The sequence below is a fragment of the Vairimorpha necatrix genome, chromosome 9, assembly GCF_036630325.1.
Source record: "Vairimorpha necatrix chromosome 9, complete sequence".
Lineage (NCBI taxonomy): Eukaryota > Fungi > Microsporidia > Nosematidae > Vairimorpha > Vairimorpha necatrix.
Genome location: NC_088824.1, coordinates 133629 through 156774, shown reverse-complemented (window position 1 = coordinate 156774; position 23146 = coordinate 133629). Strand labels below are relative to the sequence as shown.

The following is a 23146-nucleotide window of genomic DNA, read 5'->3' as shown; positions in this document are numbered from 1 at the left end:
TGAAGTGGAAAAAAAGAGGAGAAAGCAGTAAACAAAAAAAATACTGATCACTTTTATATTTATAAAACTTACCAAACACAAATGACTTTAAATGAATATTAGCTACCGTATATTTAATTTAAACTATTTTTCAATGACATATCTATTGGGGGGGGATTGTTATTGTTTCTTCTAAATGGAAACATGTTAAAAAGCAATCCATACCTTTTCTGATCGGGTGTTTAATTGCTATCATTCTATTAACTGCAGACCAAGTTCCCTAGATTGTTTTTGTATGTCTTTATTAATTGGATTCACAACCCCGATTATATGTTGACTGTATGGTGATCATAGATTCCTATTTTTAATAAAAAAATTATCCTTTTCAGCAATATACATAGATTATATTTCACAAGGTACATACTCTTTATTAGAAAGTTTCAAATGAAGGCTTACATTTTTATACTTTACGTAAGATTATACCCCTTTCTTTTGTCCTTTTGGCTATTCCAAGTTCTAGACCCCATTTATTTTATCCCTTTTTGTTTCTTTTAAAATTTAGATTCTTAAATCTCTACAATATGCTCGGCCCTTCAATCTTCTTATTGCAACTAACATTTTTACTAACAAAACATATAATAGTATTAATTCTTTTTTTTACTTATAGATAAAATATTTTTCATAGTTTTAGAAGTTGTATTATCAATAAATAAAAAATGCTCTGACATATTAATCATAGTAATTTTGCGTTGAAAAGGCCTTTTGTTTGCCAACCCCGTTTATTTTCTAATTATTCTCGTCAAACATTTAAGTTTATTGGGGAAGATGGTTTCCATTTAGTTTCAATTACCAATGCAAAAAAGACGGAAAATGGTTTTTATATGCAATTCAAATTTTTTATTCATGATTTCTTCGACGTCTTCAAAGTTCTCAGTCATTTTTAAGGGGGTTTGTATAATAAAACTTAAGTAAATTTATAAAATTGTGAATTTAAAATTTTCTTTTCAACCTATTAATTGGACTAAGTTGGTTTAAGATTTAATTTAATGTCATTTTATGTTTTTTTCTAAGTATACATAAGATCAACGGTCAGTATTTTTGTACCATACTTGCTCCTCCTTTTTTTACACTTCATTTTTGAGGTTTAAAAAAAATCCACACCCTTAAATGTGAGGTCTGTAAGTTGTCGTTCACCAATGTTAATTTTTTTTAAAACCCGCCTATTGACTCCTGTAGTATTCATTTAAACTACTGTATGAAGATTCCTGAAATGCATTGAATGATTAACCATATGGTGATGTTAAATATAGTGCCTAAAGAATTATAAGTTCTCACATATCGCTATGTATGAACTCTTTTTAATTACATGTTTTATAAAAAGATCAGTAAGTGTTGTATGGTCTTTTTCTTAGTTGTAGAAGTATAATTCTACGTTGTAGGTACATTCGATCATTCAAAAAACACCAAAATTTTTTGTTTGGTTCCCCTATTATACTTATTTTCTCAAATTTCGTCTCAATTTCGTAGACTTTATTTATACCTCTATAGTTCGAACAGAGATATATTTATCATAAATTTCCATTTCTTTTAACTTTTTTAATATTTAATATATCAAAGCTAAAGAACAGCTTAAAATTTGAATAATAGACTTATGCGAACAACCAAAAATCCAAATATTAAGTAATTGTAATACTGTAATTTAACAAGCCCAAAATCTCGGAATAAAGTTTACCTGAAATAGAAATTGTTTTTTTTTGCATGTACTTTATGTATACTTCAGAATCATGCTGTGTTTATCATTTATTTTCTCTCAAAATTTTATAATCACGTTTATCATTTTTGTTTTTTATTTAAAAGTAAAATTATAAAAACTCAAAATTGTTTTCTAGTCTAAATTTAACCACTATTATCGTACAAGATAAATTCTATAAATAATTTTTTTCTGCTTGGCGTTTAGCCTTAATTTTAAATCTCTAAGCAAAACATGCTAAAAATTTTAATTCTACACTCACTTAGACAGGCATAGGCTTCCAGAAAATATGGACCACACAGATTTATTACTGATGTATTTTTTTGATTAAATAATAATGTCTTTTTGGCTAATTTTCACTTTATCCCCCCCTTACCAATATAAATACAGAATTTTTTATTTTTAGCCCTGTTTTTTAAAAGTCGAAGCGTCCAGAGCGGAAAGGAACAGAGAAAAATTTACATAAGTAAAAAAATGGTCTTAGAAATATCTAATTTGATCATAGTTTATGAAAAATATATTATTTAAACCAATTTAATAATGTTTTCTAATAAACTATGAGTTAAATAGAAGTCTAAATTTGTAAAAATATGTTTTAACCTATTGCTTTCTTTTGTCATTACATTTAATTTTTGCTAAAGATAAACATGTTTATACTTAGTTTATGTTGTTTAAAACAGAATCTAGGTTAGGTTATTCTTAGTTTGGTAGTATATTTATTAGTCTTGTTTTTTAGGTTTTCATTGGTTTTTCTAGACAAACAGAGAATAATTATGTTATATTTATTCTCTTTAAAAAATTATTGAATCGTATGTAATGTCAATTTAATAAGATATGTTATATTTTAATTCCAAAAGTAAAATATTACATGTTTGGAAAATTCTTTAATTCTTGAAAAATATTCATTTGTAACAGCAAATGAACCTTATAAATATTGTTTATATAGAGATTTCGTTGTTATACATTGCAATGTACAATAAAGATAAATCTTGATCAATAATTGGAAGAAGGAAATTTTTAAAAAATTGAAAAAAAGACGAAAAAACAATTGTTTTATTTTTGGTAAATATGCTATTTTATTACAACTTTATTTTTTTGACTTTTGCTCCTTCACATTTTTTCCGCTTCGAATTTCGAAAAAAAGGGATATTTTTTAAAAATTCTTAATTTATATTGGTAAGGGGGGGGATAAAGTGAAAATGCTCCCAGCAATTATTAAGTAAACTACATAATTCAACAAATTTTTTATAAAAAATATTAAAGTGTCTTAAATTACAAGGGGAAAACAACAGATAATATATAAAATAATTTATATTGCCCTAGAGGTTATTTGCTTTTGATCGATTTTTTTTCAAAATTCTTAGTAACAAAATTTACTCAATCTAATTTTATGTAAAATTAGAAAAAAGTAATTTAATTAATAACAAGACATTCTCTTTGTATGATATTTTGTATTTTATGACTTTGCTAATTTTCACTATTGCGAATCAAAATGAATAATTTGAATAAGCTTCTAATAAAACTGAAATATTAGTATTTTTTAGTGTAGTGTTTAAAGACAGTACATCACTGAAACCTATAGGCCCTCTGTATATGTCGTAGATTTATGTGACTTCTCTATTTTTATGTAATTCTATAAAAGCTTTTCACGTAATCATTTAGCGCTTTTTGCATTAATTTTATGGTATTTTCGCTTAGATTCCATATTAATCACATACGTATAGTACCTTTCTTTAAGTACTTTCATTTATATTTCATTTATAAATTAAATATTATTTCGACAATACATACAAAAATTGGTCTACTTACGAACGCTATTAACAGTGCGACTTCTGTTTTTTTGTAGAACTTATCTTGGGGGGGGGGGTGTCATAAAACTTTTGACACGTCTCTAGAAATATGCGAAAGAAGAAATTTGTGATGTCAAACTTTCTGATGTAGGCATGTACATCACAGCTATTTCTGCACTTGAAGTTTATAAAATTTTAGATATCTATAAATTTTTTATTTTTAAATAAAAAAATAGTTTACCCATGAAAGTTTTATATTTATTGAGTTTTTGTTGGACTGCACAAAATTTAATCAGAAAAGTCAAAAATATGGTAAGTCTTAAGAAAAATAAGCATGAAGACATGGAGTGCTTGATAACATATGAATCAACTAAATATACTGACGATTCCGATTGTTATTTTATTGATATAGAAAAGGGCCAACATAAATCATATGATCATCAAGCAGTTGAATACATCGATGAGAAAGAAAAATAAATAAATTATTAGATTAGAAGTCTATTGATCTATAAAATATATGTTTTAATGTTATTAAACTAATTGTACAAGAGTAATTAAATTGCGGCATAACAAATGAATAATATTCTTTGATTTTTTTTCCGAAATTGGCTTTAAAAAAGCGGTTTGTCAATTTTATATTTAGTAATTTTTTTACCATGTCATTTAACTTTATTAGAATTATTGTTTTTAGTTTAGATATACATAATTGGCTTATATTGATATTTAAATAAAGATCTTATTTATTTTTATGCTAAAATTTTTTATCAGCATTACAACATAAGAAATTTTAATTTCGATGGAATTTATGGATCTGATAAGCGAAACAACCACCCCTCAAAAGGTTTTCATGCAATTTTTCAATTTTGGAAAAAAAGGAGGAACGCCAAGCAGACGAAAACAACAAGCACTTATAATATTCAATATACCAAATAAATATATGTTTATTTACAATTACTTTAAATGGCGTTATTAATGTGATTTTGATAATTAAACTTTAAATTGCAATTTGATTTGTAAATTAGAAAATGTTTTGTACGTTATAGAGGAAAATTTCAAAAATCCTTCCTTCTATTATTAGCTTGAGATTAAAAAGAAGCACCGATCAAAAATAGAACAATTAAACACATATTCTGGATTATAAATTGATTTTATAATTAAAATTAGAGAAATTGAGTCAAATTAATAATTAGAATATAATTTGATAAAAAACACAATAATCAGGATGTAATTTCAAAATAAAGGATGAAATAGCATTTTGAATTGTTAGACATATCCAAGTTAAGGGGTATTTATTTTCAAAATAAATCTTTGAATATTCAATCCACAACATGAATATTTGAATTTTAGTAATTTAAATGCAATGCAAGCTCCTCCTCTTGTTTATAAAAATAGCTTTTTGCGTTAAAAAAAATTTATTGATATTTTAGAAGATGGGTTGCTTGAAAGTTTTAGCCATAAAAACATCGACCTTGTAGTTATTAAACTAGTCGAATTTTAGACATGTTTAAACTACTATTTTAAAGTTAAACCAAAAATTTTGGGTTGGTATTATTTAATCAGCATCTTGAAATTTTTGTATTCACCGTAAATATTGACAGCTATCAAAAAATAACTGATAATATTTACAAATTTTCAAAAATTTAAAATTATATCTGGGAAATAAATCTTGTTAACGCAGCAAATTTAATAGTAAATGGCTAATTTCAACTATGTTGTTGTTTTGTTTTTGTATCGATTATTTAACTCTATGTATCTCATACTTATAAAACTTCATATAATGATCAGAAAATATCAAAAACAAATTATTATAAATCTTCCTAGTATATTAAGATTTTTCTGATAAGTTATAAATTGTCATTTGAGTGATTTTCTTTGATCTAGTAGTCTAAAATCTTATGAATAATCTATAATTAAGTTGAATTGTTTACTATAAAACATATCATAATGTTTAATTACAGTAAAAACTAAATTCCATAATATTCCAGCGCATATCTGTGCTAAAAGAACTATAAATTTATCTAAGATTTTTATTTAAAATGTAATTAAAATTTTGTTAAAAATTAATTGTAACCCATGAATTTTTTTTATATGTTGAGTTTTTGTTTGACTACAGAAAATGTAGTCAGAAAAATTAAAGATATGTTTAGTACTAAAGAAATTGAATTAAATGAAATGGGGGTTTCAAAATGATAGAAACAACAAATGATACTGATATAAAAGATACAAATTACATTGCTGTAGAAAGAGGTTACAATAAATTTTTTTATCTAACAAAAATTGAGTATATCAATGAGAAGGAAATAAATAAAACAAGCATTAAAAAATAACAATTTAACCTGAACTTTCTAAATAAGTATGTGTGTTTGTTCTAATTTAATTATACGAGGAGTAATTTGAAAAATTTTCGCCTTGTTTTTATGAATTTTTTTAAACTATTTTCCATTAAAAAATTCTAAATTTATAGTAGTCTGATATATTTACAATGCACAACAATATTTAGTGTGGACTGATGGTTTCTCATCAGTCCGAGAAGAATGTTTTAAACTAATGTTTTTATTATTCTTCATACCCTTCTGGGTATGATTTTCTTTTATATTTATAGGCGGGAAAATATTATACATTTTCCCTCCATAAATATAGTTGGGAGAAGAAAGAGAATACTTATAGAATCGTATTCTCTGAGCTCCAGGGCAATCTTAGGACCACTGGAGATCTGTCACTTGACATTTAGTTTTTTATTAATTTATAAACATTATTTTTTATTGCTATAAATTATAATACTCAAATCTGGACTTGAAAGTAAAAATTGTTTTACTCTGTGAATACAAAAAAGTGTTTCTTTATTAATTTTTTTTATTAAATAATATTATAAGAATCACCTATAGGAGGTATAGACAGGTTTTGTGTATTATTAGCAAATATATTTTATTTTCATAAAGTCACATATTTTGTAACAAATTATATGAATTATTAAGTAATGAACCATATATAGTAGCATAAGATACTAGAATCTAAATAGTAGAGGATTAGGCAGAGTGTTCAAATGATATATAATCTTACCGTTGTGCTACTCCATTTATGGTCTAAGAATAACTGCAATTTTTAAATATATTAATATTAAATAAATGAAGTGACATATATTGTTTATGTCCAAATAAATGATTTTTGTAATGGCATAAATTTTAATAAAATAGAATTTCAGAATTCGTAAATCTCTCAATTTATCTTTTCCTGTCATTAATTTACTTTAAGTTTAATGTTTAACAATTAACAAAAGAAACTGTATCATTCTAATTATAAATAATAAATACAAGTTAATACATAAGCAGAGCTCTAAAAGTATCCACACAGCTTTAGATTGTGCAAAAATCTTGTTTTTATGTAACAAATTAATAATCACATTAAGATTAAATCAATTTGTTTTTGATATTCGTTTTGATTTTAGTAACTTCTGCATAATATGCATAGATGTTGCTTGATTCGATCATTACTCACGATTGATACATTTTTCAATATCCAAAGATCTTGCTGTTTATTTCTTTTTTTTTTTTCATTAAATTACATATATTTATTTATTTGAAACAAATCGTTTTGATTATGGTCAACTTAACTTCGTGCATAATTTATCAAGCATACTTTTTTTCTTACTAATTTAATCAAATGCTTTAAGCTCGTACAGTTATGTATTTGAGATTGGGCAACAATATATACAATAGCCAAAGTTTCTTTAAATATGATATATCTGTCAGTTATCATCTTTTTTGTCTAGTAAATCATAGTCAAACTTTCTTATGTTCTTTTAATAAATTCTGATTATAATTATTTACAATTTGGTTTTGTAACTATTTTGTAGTTATTTTTATTTTATGTTCCATATTTTACACAACTCTTATCATATCATCTTTTTAGATCACATGTATGTTGTCATTCATACATAAATCAACTACAAACTTAATTTTGATATGCTTTTTTTATTATGTATACGGTTGCTTAATAGTGATAAGTTTAGAGACAATAACCTTGTATTATTTTATATGGATAATTATGTAATAATCGTGGTTTCATAAATCGGTTTTTTTACTAACTTAACACTGCTAATTTTGAATTATGCTCGTAGTTTTTTTAGTTTATATTTTTTTAATCACTTGGTCATATACATAAAAATCAGGAGCGAATTCAAACTAAACTCTATATTTTTATGTTATACAAAGAGTTTTTAAAAAACAATCTACTATTAAATAATATGACTATCGTAAATTTCAGACACACTAATCTAGTGTTTAAATAGTCGAGAACACACTTTGAATTTTATGAATGTATTTATATTTTATTTTTCTTAAACTAGTATTAATCGATTGGTTCACATATCTTGTGTAATATAAAAATTTTATACTGACATATGATTATTAAATCTATAAAAAAAATTTAGTTACCTCAAATTTATTTTTTATTTTTTTGAAGGTAAATTATTTTTTTTTGCATTTTTTAAAATATTTGTGACAATCATAGCAAACTTTTATTGTTATGAGGTAGATTCGTGTTCGATTATAAATGAATCAATTTGAAGCCTAAAATATGACATCTAAACATATTAAATTTGAATCTAATACTTTTTTTGGTGGTCGATAGGTAAATTATTAAAAGGCATATTTTTTGCATTCGTTTGTTGTATGTGTTAATCTGAAGTTATATATATAAAATGATGAATATAAAAAATTAATAAAAAAGTTTGTAAAAAAGACAGATAACAGAAAATATTAATTATAATGTTGAATGGTAATTATAGAAGATGATATTAGCATTACAACTGATGATATTGTTTTTTAAGTTCCTCGATACATTTTTCGTACACATTTAAAATATTGTTTGACTTGTTGAATATATTATTCAAATTTTGTCCTATTGAGTCAAAAATTGATTTGACCTCTCATTTTATTACATCATTTTTATATTCTTTTAGCATCAAATCATCCTCGATTTTTTTTAAACAATCAATTATTAATATATTTTCAAGGAAATTCATGATTTTTATATTATAACTAATTATTTTTAGATTGCTTTCAGTATTTAAATCATTTCTTTCTATAATTTTATTGTCATAAACTGTTAAAAAGAACTTAAATACATTTATGAATTCTAAAATTATATCCTTAATTTCTTCAGTTATATCTATTCCATATATCAACATAGATATTCTAGGAATGTATTCATTGTTAAATTTATTTATAAATACATTTAAAAAAAAATGAGTTATAAGATTATGATTCTTTATGACAATTTCTTTTTGAGAATTATGGATATAAACATCAGAGAAACTATGGATGTTTGACGATTCATTTTTTCTTTGCGCAATAAAATTTTTAATTTTATTTATACATTCATTTAATGATGCCGAATTCGAAGTCAATTTTCCGACATTTGCTAAGTTATTGTCCTCTAGTGATTGATCTGTATTCATATTCCATACATATTTTTCGTCTAAATATTGTGTATCTGTATCTAAAACATTTGCACAATTGGTATGATTTTGTTTCATAAACTCGGTTTCAAGTTTTTGACCAAAAAATACATCATTTACCACAAACGACAAATCATCATCGATATTGGTACTTTCAGAACACTCAAAATTTTTAAGTGCTGATTTTTCAATAGAATTCTCATTATAAATAAAATTATATGCATTCTCAGCTGATAAGTAGTCCTCAGAATTTAGCATATTGACATCTTCATCTATGTATTCATTATATGTTAACGTTGTACACCTCAAAAATTCTAAGATATGAATCATTTAAGGGGTTATAAAAATGTTTCAATTTTTTTTATAATTAAAAGTAGCTAGATAATATTGGCTATCAGTTCAAACTAAAGTATTCAAAAACATATTATTTATAAAGAATTTTTTGTCTTTAAAAATCACTTGTTTTTATAACTGGAATATGCTATTCCATTTTGAAAACAACATTTCTTTATTTCTTTGCGGGTATTAATTTTTATTTTGAAAACGAGTTATCAAAATAATAGAAATCAATAATTTTAATTATTCAATATAATACTAATTTATTTAGTTATATTTTGTGAATTTGATTTGAAAGGTAGCATTACAATCAGCACAAAATACTTTTTTTAGTTTACCAATTTTCCTTTTTTTGGAAAACGACTATCCGATCGGTCTATTCAAAATAGACTATTGATTTGTTTTTAGATCTTACGCATGAAACCATGAAAGACAGAATAGAGATTTAATTGCCTTGGAACACAAATGCAAAGATTGGCTATCAAACCAAGGATCATACTTCCAAAGAGATGGCCAACGTGCCTATAGAATTAGAGAAAAACTTAAATTTTAGTGGAACATATTTATCCCGAGGCAGTTTCTCACGATTGCGTCATAAATGATTTTTCCGGAAAAATATCTATAAGCAATTATAAGTACAAATTATACAATTTAAGTGATAACATTCTTAATTATAGAGTAGCTTTTTCACTTAAGCTCCCTTTATTAGTATATATATGAAATTTTTGATTTTTAGTCCCATTTTTTTAAAGATGAAGCTTTAAAAACGAGAAAAGAAAAAAACCAAAAATATCAGATTACAATTAAGTAGCAGTTAGTCTGAAATAATTTTTTTATAACTTTAAATTTTCTTTGTTCATCTTATTTACATAAGACTGATCTTTATAATACATTGCAATGTAATAAAAGAAAAGTCTTGATTAATCTCTGTAAAATTAATCATACCATAAGCAAATTACATTGTTATAAACGATAATAATAAGAAATAAACAGTTATAAGCATAAAGATATATTTTTCAGAAGAAAAACATGACATATATAATTGCAGAATGCCTTATAGAGAAAAATAAAAATATTTTTTTCTCGAACTGTCTATTAACCGCAAGAAGTATTTGGACAGACAAATCAGTGTATAATTACTAAATATATATAAATTAACATGCAATCTGTTTTAAAGACAATAAAACGAATGAAAACATATCTTTTAATATCAAAATACAATATAATGACAAATCAAATTTTACAAAAATTGGTCACTTAATCATTTATTTTATAGAAGAGCTTTATTTAGATAGATTAGACATAATGTTTTTTTCTATATTATAACCAAAATAGATTTTTATAAGATGATTTGTTCCACTTTGGAAATTTTTTTGTGTTCATTTGCGCTCTAAAAAAGAGCTAAAATAAAATTTATTTTTTACATTGATGGGGGTTACTAAAGTGATATAATGGAATTTTTGTATGTTTTTGTATTATTTTTTATTGAAATCGGTTATTTTAATTGGACTAAAATGGTTTTTACGATTATTCTATTCTTTATATTTTGATTAACCCCCTTGGATACATATAAAACAGATTTTATATTTGCATATTGATTTTTACGTTATAAATAAGATTCAGCTTTTTTACATATATTTATTTATATCTATATTTTTCTGGTTTCCAATAATGAAAGGGATATACAAATCATGATCAATGAAAATAAAATGGTGTTACTGTACAATATTGCGCTATGTTTTATAAAACTATCTCTTATAATTAACGTATTAAATCTATTTATACAAATCATATAAAAGTATCCTATGACAACTAAAATGTTCTCTAGGTCTATATAACTACAATATGAAGTATTTTTTATGACATAGACATAACTCAGCAAAGATACAATGAAACTTTTAACACTAAATTCTATTCTTAATGTATTATCTCCCAATATTTGTTTTTTTAAAAAGTAAATAGAAATCTGTATGTAAAAATTTATAAGTCCACAATAAGATGCACTTATAAAAATGTATTCTATTAAAGTCGAAGGACTAAAATTTACAAATATCAATGTCTGTAAATGGACTAATAAATTAGTGACCAAAAGTATAAATATAATATGTTTATATCTAGATACTAGATGCAAAAAACTTCTCTCTAGATCATTAGTGTAATTTTCTATCTTAAGAGATTTTATATAATCAATAAATTCGTTTATAAAAAACATTATATTGACTTTTACCCCATAAGTATTAGTTGCTTTGGGATTTTGCCAAATAATTTCATGTGCTATCATTTTCTCTTGTTCTCGTTTTGTCATTCGTTTATCTATTTTATAAGTATAATATAACACGTGTAAGATGCTTAATATTATACCAAATATCTCAAAAATCCCTCTTGATAGACTAATTGATAATGCGGCAGAAGCTAAATATATTAAATTAATGTAACCTAATAATAATTCAAATTTGAATATTATAATAGTAAATATACATAAAATACAGGAGGTTACAAGGTTTACACTTAAGAATGTGTATATCATTTCTTTATAAAAGTTCTTGTTTTGTGTTGTGTTATTATACAATATCATATATGTATTTGAGACTAGACTAGTAAATACGAAAATAATTAAAGGTAATCTCTGAAGTAGTAACATAAACAAGTAACAAAAGTTATTTATGTATTTTTATATATCAATCATTATTTTTATTGGATAATTAAATGAACAAATAATAATCGTACATGTAAATGTTAAAAGGAGTATAAATGGATACATAAAGAAATTTTGTTTCATGTACAATTGTAAGTGTTATCTAATAAGCAAATTTAACAAAAAAAAACAACTAAAAGATTTTCATTAACATGAAAATTGTTTTATATCAATATGAAAAAAAATATGAAATGCTTGATAATATTTTACGATTTTTAACAAATAGAATCAATATGAAAAAATTTAATGCAAATAAAAAAAAATTTTAGAGAGATTACAGCATATAGACCCACTTATTATACTTTGAACTTCATAAAAACAGTCTCAAATTAACCTTATCCCTCATAAAACCAAATTATTGGATTTTAAGTTTGAGCATCACCAGAAATACCATAACATATAGCCCTCGTTGATAAAATTTATTTGTATATTCCAAAAAAAACTATATCAACAACAGTGCCGAAATTAGAAGCATGCTTTTGATGGAAGTCCATTGAGATAAGAAGTAATTTGGAAGCTAGCCAATGAAATTGAGGAACTTTAGTCACCCTATTCGAATTTCTGAAGCCCTAGTCGTTATATTTTTTTTGTTTGTCACCTTATATTTTTTTCATGAGGATAACTAATTATGACTTACTAGCTCAGGTATTTAAGATTTTAATTGTGCAGATTGAGTTCCTATGCAACTTTACATCTTTAACGTGATTTACAAAAAGAGAATTCTAATACGATAGATTAAAAATCTCATTGGGCATGTTTTTATCGTTCCTATTTCTACCATAAATGGTCTAATAAGTGTTAATAGTGCTTAATTATTTAACCCTGATTTATAATGTACATGCTTAAAAAAATTGTATATAATGTATGCAAAAATAATAAAAATTTTTAATAAGTACTTTTGAAGTTCTTACAAGTATTTCTAATATGGGTTAGAGGGTTAACAAAATTTGCTAATCTTTAACGAGTGAAAACAGAACATTATGTTCTGTTCGGCCATAAACTTTTTTTAATTTATACAATAATTAAAACAACGCAAAAAGATTTTTTTAAATTTTGTAATAAGTTTTTTGCATCTCGAGTCATTTCGGATTTACTGTTGTTCTCGCCATTTTTTTGTTTTAAATATCTAATCTAAATGCTATAGTTTTTATATTTATAATGCCTCTCAAAATTTCATAATTATGTACAGTAAAATTGAAATTTATGCAAATACATGAACAATGTGTATAATATAACAAAAATGTAATTTAATCTCAAATTTCATTAATATTTGTGAGCTTTGAGCTATTGTGGCCAACGAAGATGTTTAGAACGTTAAATGTCTCTTCGCCCATCTATGGGTGACAGTTTTTTTTTTTCTGTTCATGTCAGTGTCTCCCGCCTTACAAAGTACTATTTTTTTGTTCTTTTCTTTTATAAATGAACAATAATATATAGGGGAACTACTTTGTCAATGATATAAATTAAGAATAGTGAATAAAAGTTAAAATTTTGGTATGAAAAAAAATGTGAATTAATAAAAAAAAATAATAAAATCTAGTTTTTTAGTCATAAAGAATACCTTTTTTGATTAGAAATTATAAATTTACTATTTTTGGCATTTAAAAAATGGGAGGTCTTGACTGAGCGATAAAGTAATAATAGGTACCAAGTAAAGAAGAAGGTAAACAAACTTGCCATTTTTACTCAAGAAATAAAAAGTCGCCAGTAAAGGGCAAAAAAAATTTACAAAAGATACAAACAATATATAAAATTTTCTTTTGTGATTCCATATACAATTTAATAAACAAGAAGTGTATGTATTAACCAAGTTTTTTTTAAAGCACGTAAAATCAAAGTTTCTTTACTATGACAACAATTTAATATATAAATTGTATTTTAGATATACAATTTTAAAATAATTATGGATTTGTAATGATAAAAATACTGTAATTTCAAATTCTTAAATATTGGTCATCGGTGTATAAGATACATAATAATAAAATAATAGCTTTAGTAAAAAGAAGATTACAACTAACTGAAAAATTAAAATAATATAAATACAGCTCAAACAGATTAATTTAAATGAACAAGGTTAAGTGCAACGAATGGCGCCGAGCCGACGGTGTAGGGAAAGTTGGGATGGATAAAATAAGTGCAGAAAAAAATGATATTGATTTATAGATGAAAATTTAAAGCAATACCTTTGAAAATTAATACAAAGAAAAGTTTACCTTGATTTAAAACTAAATAATCACTCCTTAATGTTTTATAATAAATTAAAGAGCTTTTTTTTTTAATGAGAATATGATCTAACATGTATAGCGTGTTATAACAATGTTCCATATTTATGTCTTTGAGAGCAATTCGTGTGAAGTAAATAAAGAAAGTTTAATTAGGCACCGTAGACTTTAAACAGTGTCTTGTTAATAAGATTATTTTATGATAATATTTGAAATTGTATTCTAAAATAACTTTGTTATTGTTTTTGTTCTTTGCCGTTTCGACATACCAAAAGGGTGTTTTTTGTGAAATAATATTTTTTGGCTAATTTTAAAAAAAATATGTTATTAATGCTTATCTGTTACAATTATCTCATTTGTTATAGACCTTTTCTCTGGATATATCTTTATAAACATATGGAATAGCTTTTTAATTGGTTTTATTCCGTTTAACTAAACTAATATATGTACAGTGCCTCCAGTAATATTAAAAAAATAATGTGGTCTTTTAGTACTAAGGCGTTTAATTAACTCAAAACTAGATAAATCATTAAGAATCATTGTTTTATACAATTGTAGTGAAACAAAGTAAAAAAATCAAGACTTTCTTAATTTTAAATTGTCTTATTAAGTCTATTTGACAAATTTAAATAAATAAAAAAACAACATCCAATCATTTACATTATTAAAAAAAAGGTAAAAATGTACAATCAAAGATTTAAATTTTTTTTGCAAAGACTGCGATAGGAATATAGTGAAATAACTCTGAATACATAAAAATAATTAACATTGAAGATTTGTTTACTAAATTTGTTCTGTTTGTAAATACTAATGTCTTCAAATGATAGTTTACGAAAGTATCTCATGAAAAAAGTCAAAATGTTTGTAGTTGGAGTTTTGAATGTAACATGTAAGTATTAGGGATGTTGTATAGGTCTTATCATAGAATATATAAAGCAAGGATCTATTGTAAAACACGTCAAGTTTGCTAACTAGCAGGTTTATTTAAGAAAAATGATAACTACGTTTTACAATAAAAAAGCATCCGTTTGAATAATGACTTTCTTTGTAGAATCTCTTTCACACCTATTAATTGGCGGAAAGAAGCTAAGAATCAGTGACATATCATAATTTATGCATATATTTACCAACAAAAACCTTTTCGAGTATCTTCGCACTATCGGAAAGTTGAAGTATACTTTAAACTAAAGACACACATTAAATTTCTTTAAACAGTAAGCTTATTAGATATGTTCTTAAGATATCAGATAATTAAAATTTGAAACCTATAGTAAAAACAAGCTATATATCAACGTGTATAAATATAATATGTTTAAAACTTAAGTTAATTAAAGTGTAGAATTCCCTAAATTTGTTCTTGTTTATTTTTTGAAATATATGTAGGCACGTGTAATAACCAACGAGGAATGACTTATAGTCGAGAAAAACTATAAAAATACGATAAGTTTGCAAATTAACTAACCTTAAATAATTTTTAATAAAGAATAGTTTGCTTTATATGATATAGGATGGATTAATGAGCAATAAAAAAATTATATTAGATTGCGAGAATTTAAACCTTACGCTAAGGTATTTACTAGTCTATATTACTGAGAAGACTTTAGAGCTCATGTTTTTGGAACAATGAGGATACGACCAAGAGGTTGCAGGAGAGAAAGAAGTATTAGAACTGTAAGCGCGCTAGAAGTAATGGCGACTGTTAAGAAACGGCGTCGTATAAGAAGATAAAGTTGAAAAATTCGGAGGCAAAAGCAAAAATATTTGGCTAGAGCCATAGTTTGCCATGAGTTAAGCTACATTAGCGATGCCGGGACAATATCCGCAACAAATATCTAACTTAAATAGAAAATTAACTCGACAGAAATTTGACTATTTTTTTTCAAAAAAATTTATGGAAGTTCACTTTGTCATGTCAAATGTTGTTAAATTTTAAGATAAGAAATTGAAAGACCCATGAGGGAAAGCTTTGCTTTATAATGATTTATACTATAGATATTTTCAGAAGATTAAAAATTATGTAGAATACATTGTTATTTAATAAATTTTACATCTTTTTATGTATAGCATAACCTAGATATTTAACACTTAATTTTTTTAAAGTATTAAAATAGGACTAAAAAAAAAAAATTCCGAATTTTTTAATAATGTATAATTTTAAAAATTTACTTTTTTGATATCCTAACCTTTTTAAAATCTCCAGTATAATTTTATTCAATTTTAAGGCATCTTCGTGCCTAGACAATATTTCATTAAAAGTCATTTTGGTAAGTACAAAATGATCCCAATGAAGTAATAAGTCAAAGGTCGGGCTTTTGTTGGCATTTTTCTTCCCTATTCAATCAAAAAAATTTTAACGATTAATTCATTAATAATTCGATCCGTAGCTATATCATTGATGTATTGATGAAAATATAAACAACTTTCATAATTCATTTAGAGGTAATCAATACAAAAATATTTATTTCTGTTAAGAGGTTTAAAAAAATTTATAGCATCTTGAATTTTATTGTATAAAATTCCATCAACTATCATAATTAAGTAATCACCAATGACAATGTCATCAAGTTTAGGCAAAAGGAATTTAACAAAATGATTGTAATGATAAAACCATCTTGTGACATATTTATGCTTATCATATAGGTCCATCATCTCTACTTCGTTTTTGAATTTTACTTCAATAGCCCAATTGAGCATACACAATTTTTTTTCTCGCCATTTTTATTATATTCCCAGTCAAATATTTCAAACGACAGCGTTCCATCGTGAATTTTGATAAATTTTTATTTAGTTAACAGAAAATTTGCTGGAAATTTGTCTACGCAAAAAATTTGTTGGTATCGTTTAAACTAATACTTCGTCCATCTCCTGAAAGGGTTGAACAACTTAATAATAGTAAACATAAAAACATATGGGTCATTTAAAAAAAACATTTTATAGTTAAATTATCAAATGTAATTTAAGTCTTTATTTATCATAATGGGGATAGAAATTATACAAATATATCACATCCCCCCCCTCAACGGTTAGTCTCATCTAATTTTCACATCTACCCCAAGCATACCCTTCAGATCATAATGTCTCTTCTTCACAAGCCTACCATTACTAAGTTTTACAATATAAGAATCCTTTTCACACTTTTCAATAATTTTTCCTGTATCCAAAAATCTTCCTTTTCATACTTATTAACACCTGCCAAATTTTCTCGTTTAGCTATTCTTACCAATTGACCTTTGCTAAATTTTTCGATCTTTCCTTTTCTAACCTATTACAATATTTCTCTATGGGGCTATTTCCAAGCATTGCGTCACCAGTTTTATCTTCAGTCGCTTCTATTGGTGTACATTTTATTCCTGTATGATAGCTCTGATTATATATATCGATACTTTTATACACTTTATCTTCAAAAGTTTTCGCATCCGACTTAAAAATACTTTCTCTCAAAGTTCCTATAACACGCTCAACTCTTCCGTTACTTCTATGCGCTTCTATACTTACTTGTCGGTGTATTATATCGAGATCTCTACAAAATTTTCTAAATTCCACGTTAATAAACTCTTTCCCGTTATCTGTAATAATTTCTTCTGGTTTCTTCCCTTGCTCACATAATCTTTTCAAAAATCCAACAACATTATTACTTGACTTGTTATTTATAACTATTCCCCATACTCTACGTGTAAAATAATCTATAGCAACTAAAACATATTTCTTCTCATTTCTAAAGTCTATCAAATTCAATGCAACCTTCTCTAGGTATCTCGACGTATCTACAAATTCACAACCACCCATATTTTTCCTGTTATATATCTGACATTTCTGACACTGTTTTATAACCTCGTTTATTTCTTTCTTTATTCCTGGCCAATAGTATTCTTCTATCATTGCATAATAAACACTTGTCATGCATCTGTGGCCTACTTTTTCATGATATTCTTGGATTAATTGTCTCTTATATTCTCAGGTGGTATTTCAACTTTACGTCCTGAGTCAAATTGCCAATTATGCTTTCCATTCTCAAAAGAAACATGTGCTTTCCATTTACCTTCTGTTTGCTTGATTGTTCGCTCTTTATTTTTCATTTCTTTAATATCCTCTTCCATATTTATTCGACTCAACGCATCTGCTACCACCATCTCATCAGGTTTTTTATATTCAACGATAAAATCATATTCCTGTATCTTCTCGATGAAGCGATTTATTCTGTTATTATTAAAAAACGGTTTATTTCTTATCTCCACCAGTGCTTTGTGATCCGTTTCTATCTTGAATTTCATACCTCTTAACTCGTATTTAAATTTATCAATGCCCCAATATATCGCAAGCATTTCCTTTTCTGATATTCCATATCTTATTTCGGTAGGTGTTAGCTTTTTAGATGCCCATTGTATAGCAACCCATTCCCCATTCTCATTCTTCTGAAGTAACACCGCACCCAATCTCAAATTGCTAGCGTCTGTTCTTAGTATGAACTCCTTATTATAGTCCGGTAATCTTAGTCTTCCCATATTTCTTAACACATTTTTCATTTTAGTAAATTCCTCTTTCATCTCTTCCGTAAATTTCCACGAATTGCCATTTTTCTTCAAACTATCTGTCATTTTCAACGTCAGCCCGGCATAATCTTTTATAAATGGTCTGAACCATCCAGTCAATCCTAGAAACCTCCTCAATTCCGTCAAAGTTTTTGGATCCGGATACTCCAAGGCTTCATTTTTCTTTATTTCGTCGGCCGTCATGTCTATTCCATTCAGCGTCACACCTAATAATTTTACTTCCGCTTGTCTAAACTGTATTTTCCCAATATTTAATTTCATTTTATTTCTCTTAATTCTTTCTATAACCTCTATTACTAATTCATCGTGTTTACGTTTATTGTTGGCATGTATTACTATATCGTCCATGTATACCTCAACACCATTTCCCCGCAAATCTTCAAAAATCATATTCATCGTTCTCTGTAGTATCTGTGGGGAATTTTTGTATCCCATCACCATACATTCCATTCGTAAACTTTTTTATTAAATTCAAACGCCGTCTTATGTTTATCTTTTTCTTCAATTTCAAAATGGTAAAATGCTTCTTTGCAATCAACAACAGTAAATATTATCGACCCTTGCGTAGCTCTTATTATTTCTCTCATATTCGTTAGCTCATACGGGTCTTTCTCGACTAAATCATTCAACCCTATAAAATTACTAACTACTCTTACTTCACCACTTGGTTTAAGTATCGCTCTTATTGGGGTTCGCCATTCCGAAGACGATCTTCTTATAATTTTTCTATTTTCTAAATCATTAATATATTCCTCAGTCTGTTTGATCAAAGCCTGTGGGATCGTCTGTCCCTTTCTGACTATCTTCTTACCCTCTGGAGTATCTATCTTACACTTCTCTAATGTACAATATTTATAACCTCATCTCCTTGTTTAAAAACTTCTTCATATTCCGCTTTGAGATCTTCCAACGTAAATTCCCTCTTCAGTAATCTCCTTTTCGTCTCTTTATTGCTCGCATATATTTTTTCTTTATGTCTTCTATCACTATTATTACATTCTTTTTACTTAACTCGTTTGTCTTTCCACTTGGTTTATATTCTTTATTATCATTACAGCTACACAAACTTTGGTTTTCGTCTAAATTTAAGTACTTATTAAACTTTTTATTATTTTCCTGATTATTGTTCCTTCCTACATAGCAGTTCCTAGCCATATGGCCAAATTTACCACAATTAAAACAATTCCTATTATTTCTTATTTCTTGTACTGTATTCCTTAAAACTAAATCTTTCTCTTGAATTTCTTTTCTCACAGTTTCTCTAACATTCTCAGCTATGACCTCAATAAGTTCTCTCCTATTTTCTTCTTCTTTTTTAGTTCTTTCTTCTATACTTATTTCCTCCTCTAATTTCTCAATTATATTATAATATTCGTCCTCTTTAATAATTCTTTCTACCATGAAATTTTTTATTTCTTCACTTCCTTTAATAATATTCTTTGCTTCCACAAACTGATTTCTATTTCCTCCATCTCCAACCTATACATTATTCTTCTAACTTCTTTTAATAACTTTTTGGCCTCTAGACCACAGTCCACACTTGTAAACTGACGATTCGGTATCGCCCCCATGTCTTTATTTATCATAATGGGGATAGAAATTATACAAATATATCACAATTTATATTAATTGTGATTTATGTATGAATGAAATTTTATAGGACGTGTCTAATATGAGAAAATTTGGTTCAATAAATTTTTGTTAGTTAAAAAACAAAAGAATTTAATCTATTCCCAATAGATTGAAGTTTGACATATGATCGAAAATATTATTGAGTTTTTTGTTAATATTTGTTTAAAATTTTTGATTAATTTAAGAATTTAAAGTTACATTAAAATTAATCGACTATTAAATATCAATTAAGAATTATCCTAGTGTATATATAATTTATTTGGGTATTATATTCGGCTTATTAATTACTTTTCACAAAATACGCTTGCAGTCTCATCTGGCAGTTCCAGGACTTCCTTCTGAGATTAACTCATTGGGCTCTCGAAGACCCCTTCCTGATCTGTATCAAGCCCATGTCTGGCTGACATAGTTAGGTTTTCTAAAGTCATTTTAAGGACTCTTACTGTATATATGCTTCCGTTCTGGATTCTAATCTGAGAACTTTGATATGCTTACGGTGAAAATTAGTTACTATTCCATCCCACGTCATCACATAAGGAATAATTTTCGGCTTGTATTTATAGAGAGAAGCCACATTATTTGCGAGCAAGTCGTATTTATGTTTCTTTTCTGTTTCTATTGCATGGAGGTTGTTAAACTTGTGATTCCAACTTCTACAACGATCACTTCTTTCCTCAACTTGTCTACAATTAGTATATCAGGCTTGTTATACTTTATTATAATACTTGAATGTATCCTACTGTCGACTCGTATCTTTACATACTCATTAGCTACACATTTCTGTACTGAATGATTTCTACTTCTTTTGGCATGGGATAGACCATACGTCTTACACAACTGCAGGTGGATGCATCGCAGTGCCTCATTGTGCCATCTCATGTAATCATGTGAAAGCATACGATCACATTGGGTGGCCATATGATCTACTGTCTTTGCATATTCATGGCAGTGTGGGCATTTTGTCTGTTTCTCTAAGTAAATATTTCGGTCCTGTAATGCACATAAATTGCCTTCCTCTCTCGGGTATATTTCCTTTTGTGAGCCACGTGCAGCCTGTTTTATATCAATTAGTGGTTTGTCTCTTGGCTAAATAGCTTTGAATGGTTTGTTTTTATTTTTATATCGCTATAAAGAGATTCGGTTTGACTCTCTATTAATATTTTAGCTGTTACGTTTTCCTTAAGTTTTTATTTCTCTTTTATATATCCTTCTATGGTGGATAGATATGTGTAGCCAGTTTTCTCGGAGTGGAAAATCGCTCTGCGTCTTAGAACAGCTTCTTTCGGTCTTTCAAATTCTTTGGCTAGTTGTAAAAGCATTCTTTCACTTTTATGTTCTACGCATTGGAGCCCTCTTCCAAGTTCGGCTCTGGAGAGATATAATCTTTCTTTAGTTGCAGGTTGTTGATGGACGTAATATTTAATCAATAATTTTCTGATGTTGTCGTATATGATCTTGTATTCTTCTGGTGTAGCATCTATTATTTATATATAGTACAAGATTGAACTAATAATAACGATTTCAAAGAAATTAAAACCATACGAAAGTAAATTTATTGCTTCTAGCCTTGTTTTTCGAAGTTTGAGACTAAAGAAAGAATTCTTCTCAGTGAACAGCATCTATGTATAAAGATAACAATCTAATGCGCAATAGCAAATTTTTATTAAAAAACAATACGTGATACTTTATACATTGAAAATAATAGCTATTTTTTATAATTTTATTATTTTTAATTACTGGTTAAACGAAAAGATAAATTAAAATAGATAAAGAATAATATCTAACTTTATATTTTTTTGATTTTTGAACGCACAACATTTGACTCTAAAAAATATATTAAATGTTTTTCTGAAATATACATCTCAGAAAGAAAAATTTTAAGTCTTTTGTTTTTCAATTGTAAGATTTTTTTGAATTCTAAATAGGGATCCTTTTTTATAATAACAAAACTTTCTACCCCTTTACAGTAAATGAAAAATTTTTTTGTATAGATTAGAATTATCGGAAACCCATGATCTGTCTAGTTTTACGTGATAATTCTAAATTATAAAAAATTTTCGTTGATTTGAAGTCATTTTTTTCTTATATTTGAACATTAACTATTACATATACATTTGTAGCGAAAAGCTCATTTAATTGTCTTATAACTCTATAAAAAATATATTTCAAACTTATATTTAAATAATTATCAATAAAGTAATGTTAAAATACGAAAATGTCAGCTTCTTTTCTTAGCACTAAAAAATTATTATTCGACCATAGAAATTTGAATAAGAACTTTAAAATGTGAAGGGTTAGCGAAAAAGATATTGTAAGGGTAAAAGTTGCAATTACCTAAAAATATTTTTTTAAAGGAGGATATCATAAAGGCTAGAGATGCACAATCAATTAAAATCGAAATATACTAACCGTATTATTTAAAAACCAATACAGATTACTCAACATTTGGTTTATTTTTATTCATCGTCATAAAGCCTCTATCAAAGACTACAAATCTAATAAAGACAACATTGTGTTGTAAAAAAATGAAATTCCAACATAATTATATGAAGGTCCATATTGTAAGTGTTTGGTCACACCTTCTTTGGAATATTGTTCGTATGAAAAAAACATAAGAACTAGAATGTTCGATTTTGGATAGTTTGAACGTTTAAAAGGTGTTAATTATGAAAATAGAAACCTGTGAGAAATTTGCGATGTGGCTATCATATTTTTTGGGAATAAACAAATTTTT

At 26.2% G+C, this 23146-nt stretch overlaps 3 protein-coding genes across 3 annotated transcripts; 1 reads left to right on the top strand and 2 right to left on the bottom strand.

Moving 5' to 3' along the window:
- Positions 1-3762: 3762 nt before the first annotated feature.
- Positions 3763-3996, top strand: VNE69_09031 (uncharacterized protein; the record flags this gene model as incomplete). Its single annotated transcript, XM_065474549.1, has 1 exon — positions 3763-3996. The coding sequence occupies one exon, from the start codon at positions 3763-3765 to the stop codon at positions 3994-3996; it is 234 nt and encodes a 77-aa protein (XP_065330621.1).
- Positions 3997-8446: 4450 nt separating this feature from the next.
- On the bottom strand, positions 8447-9307 carry VNE69_09030 (uncharacterized protein; the record flags this gene model as incomplete). The annotated part of the gene is made up of 1 exon (XM_065474548.1): positions 8447-9307. The coding sequence occupies one exon, from the start codon at positions 9305-9307 to the stop codon at positions 8447-8449; it is 861 nt and encodes a 286-aa protein (XP_065330620.1).
- A 1654-nt stretch (positions 9308-10961) lies between these two features.
- On the bottom strand, positions 10962-11954 carry VNE69_09029 (uncharacterized protein; the record flags this gene model as incomplete). Its single annotated transcript, XM_065474547.1, has 1 exon — positions 10962-11954. One exon carries the CDS (start codon positions 11952-11954, stop codon positions 10962-10964), a length of 993 nt encoding a protein of 330 aa, XP_065330619.1.
- Positions 11955-23146: the final 11192 nt, after the last annotated feature.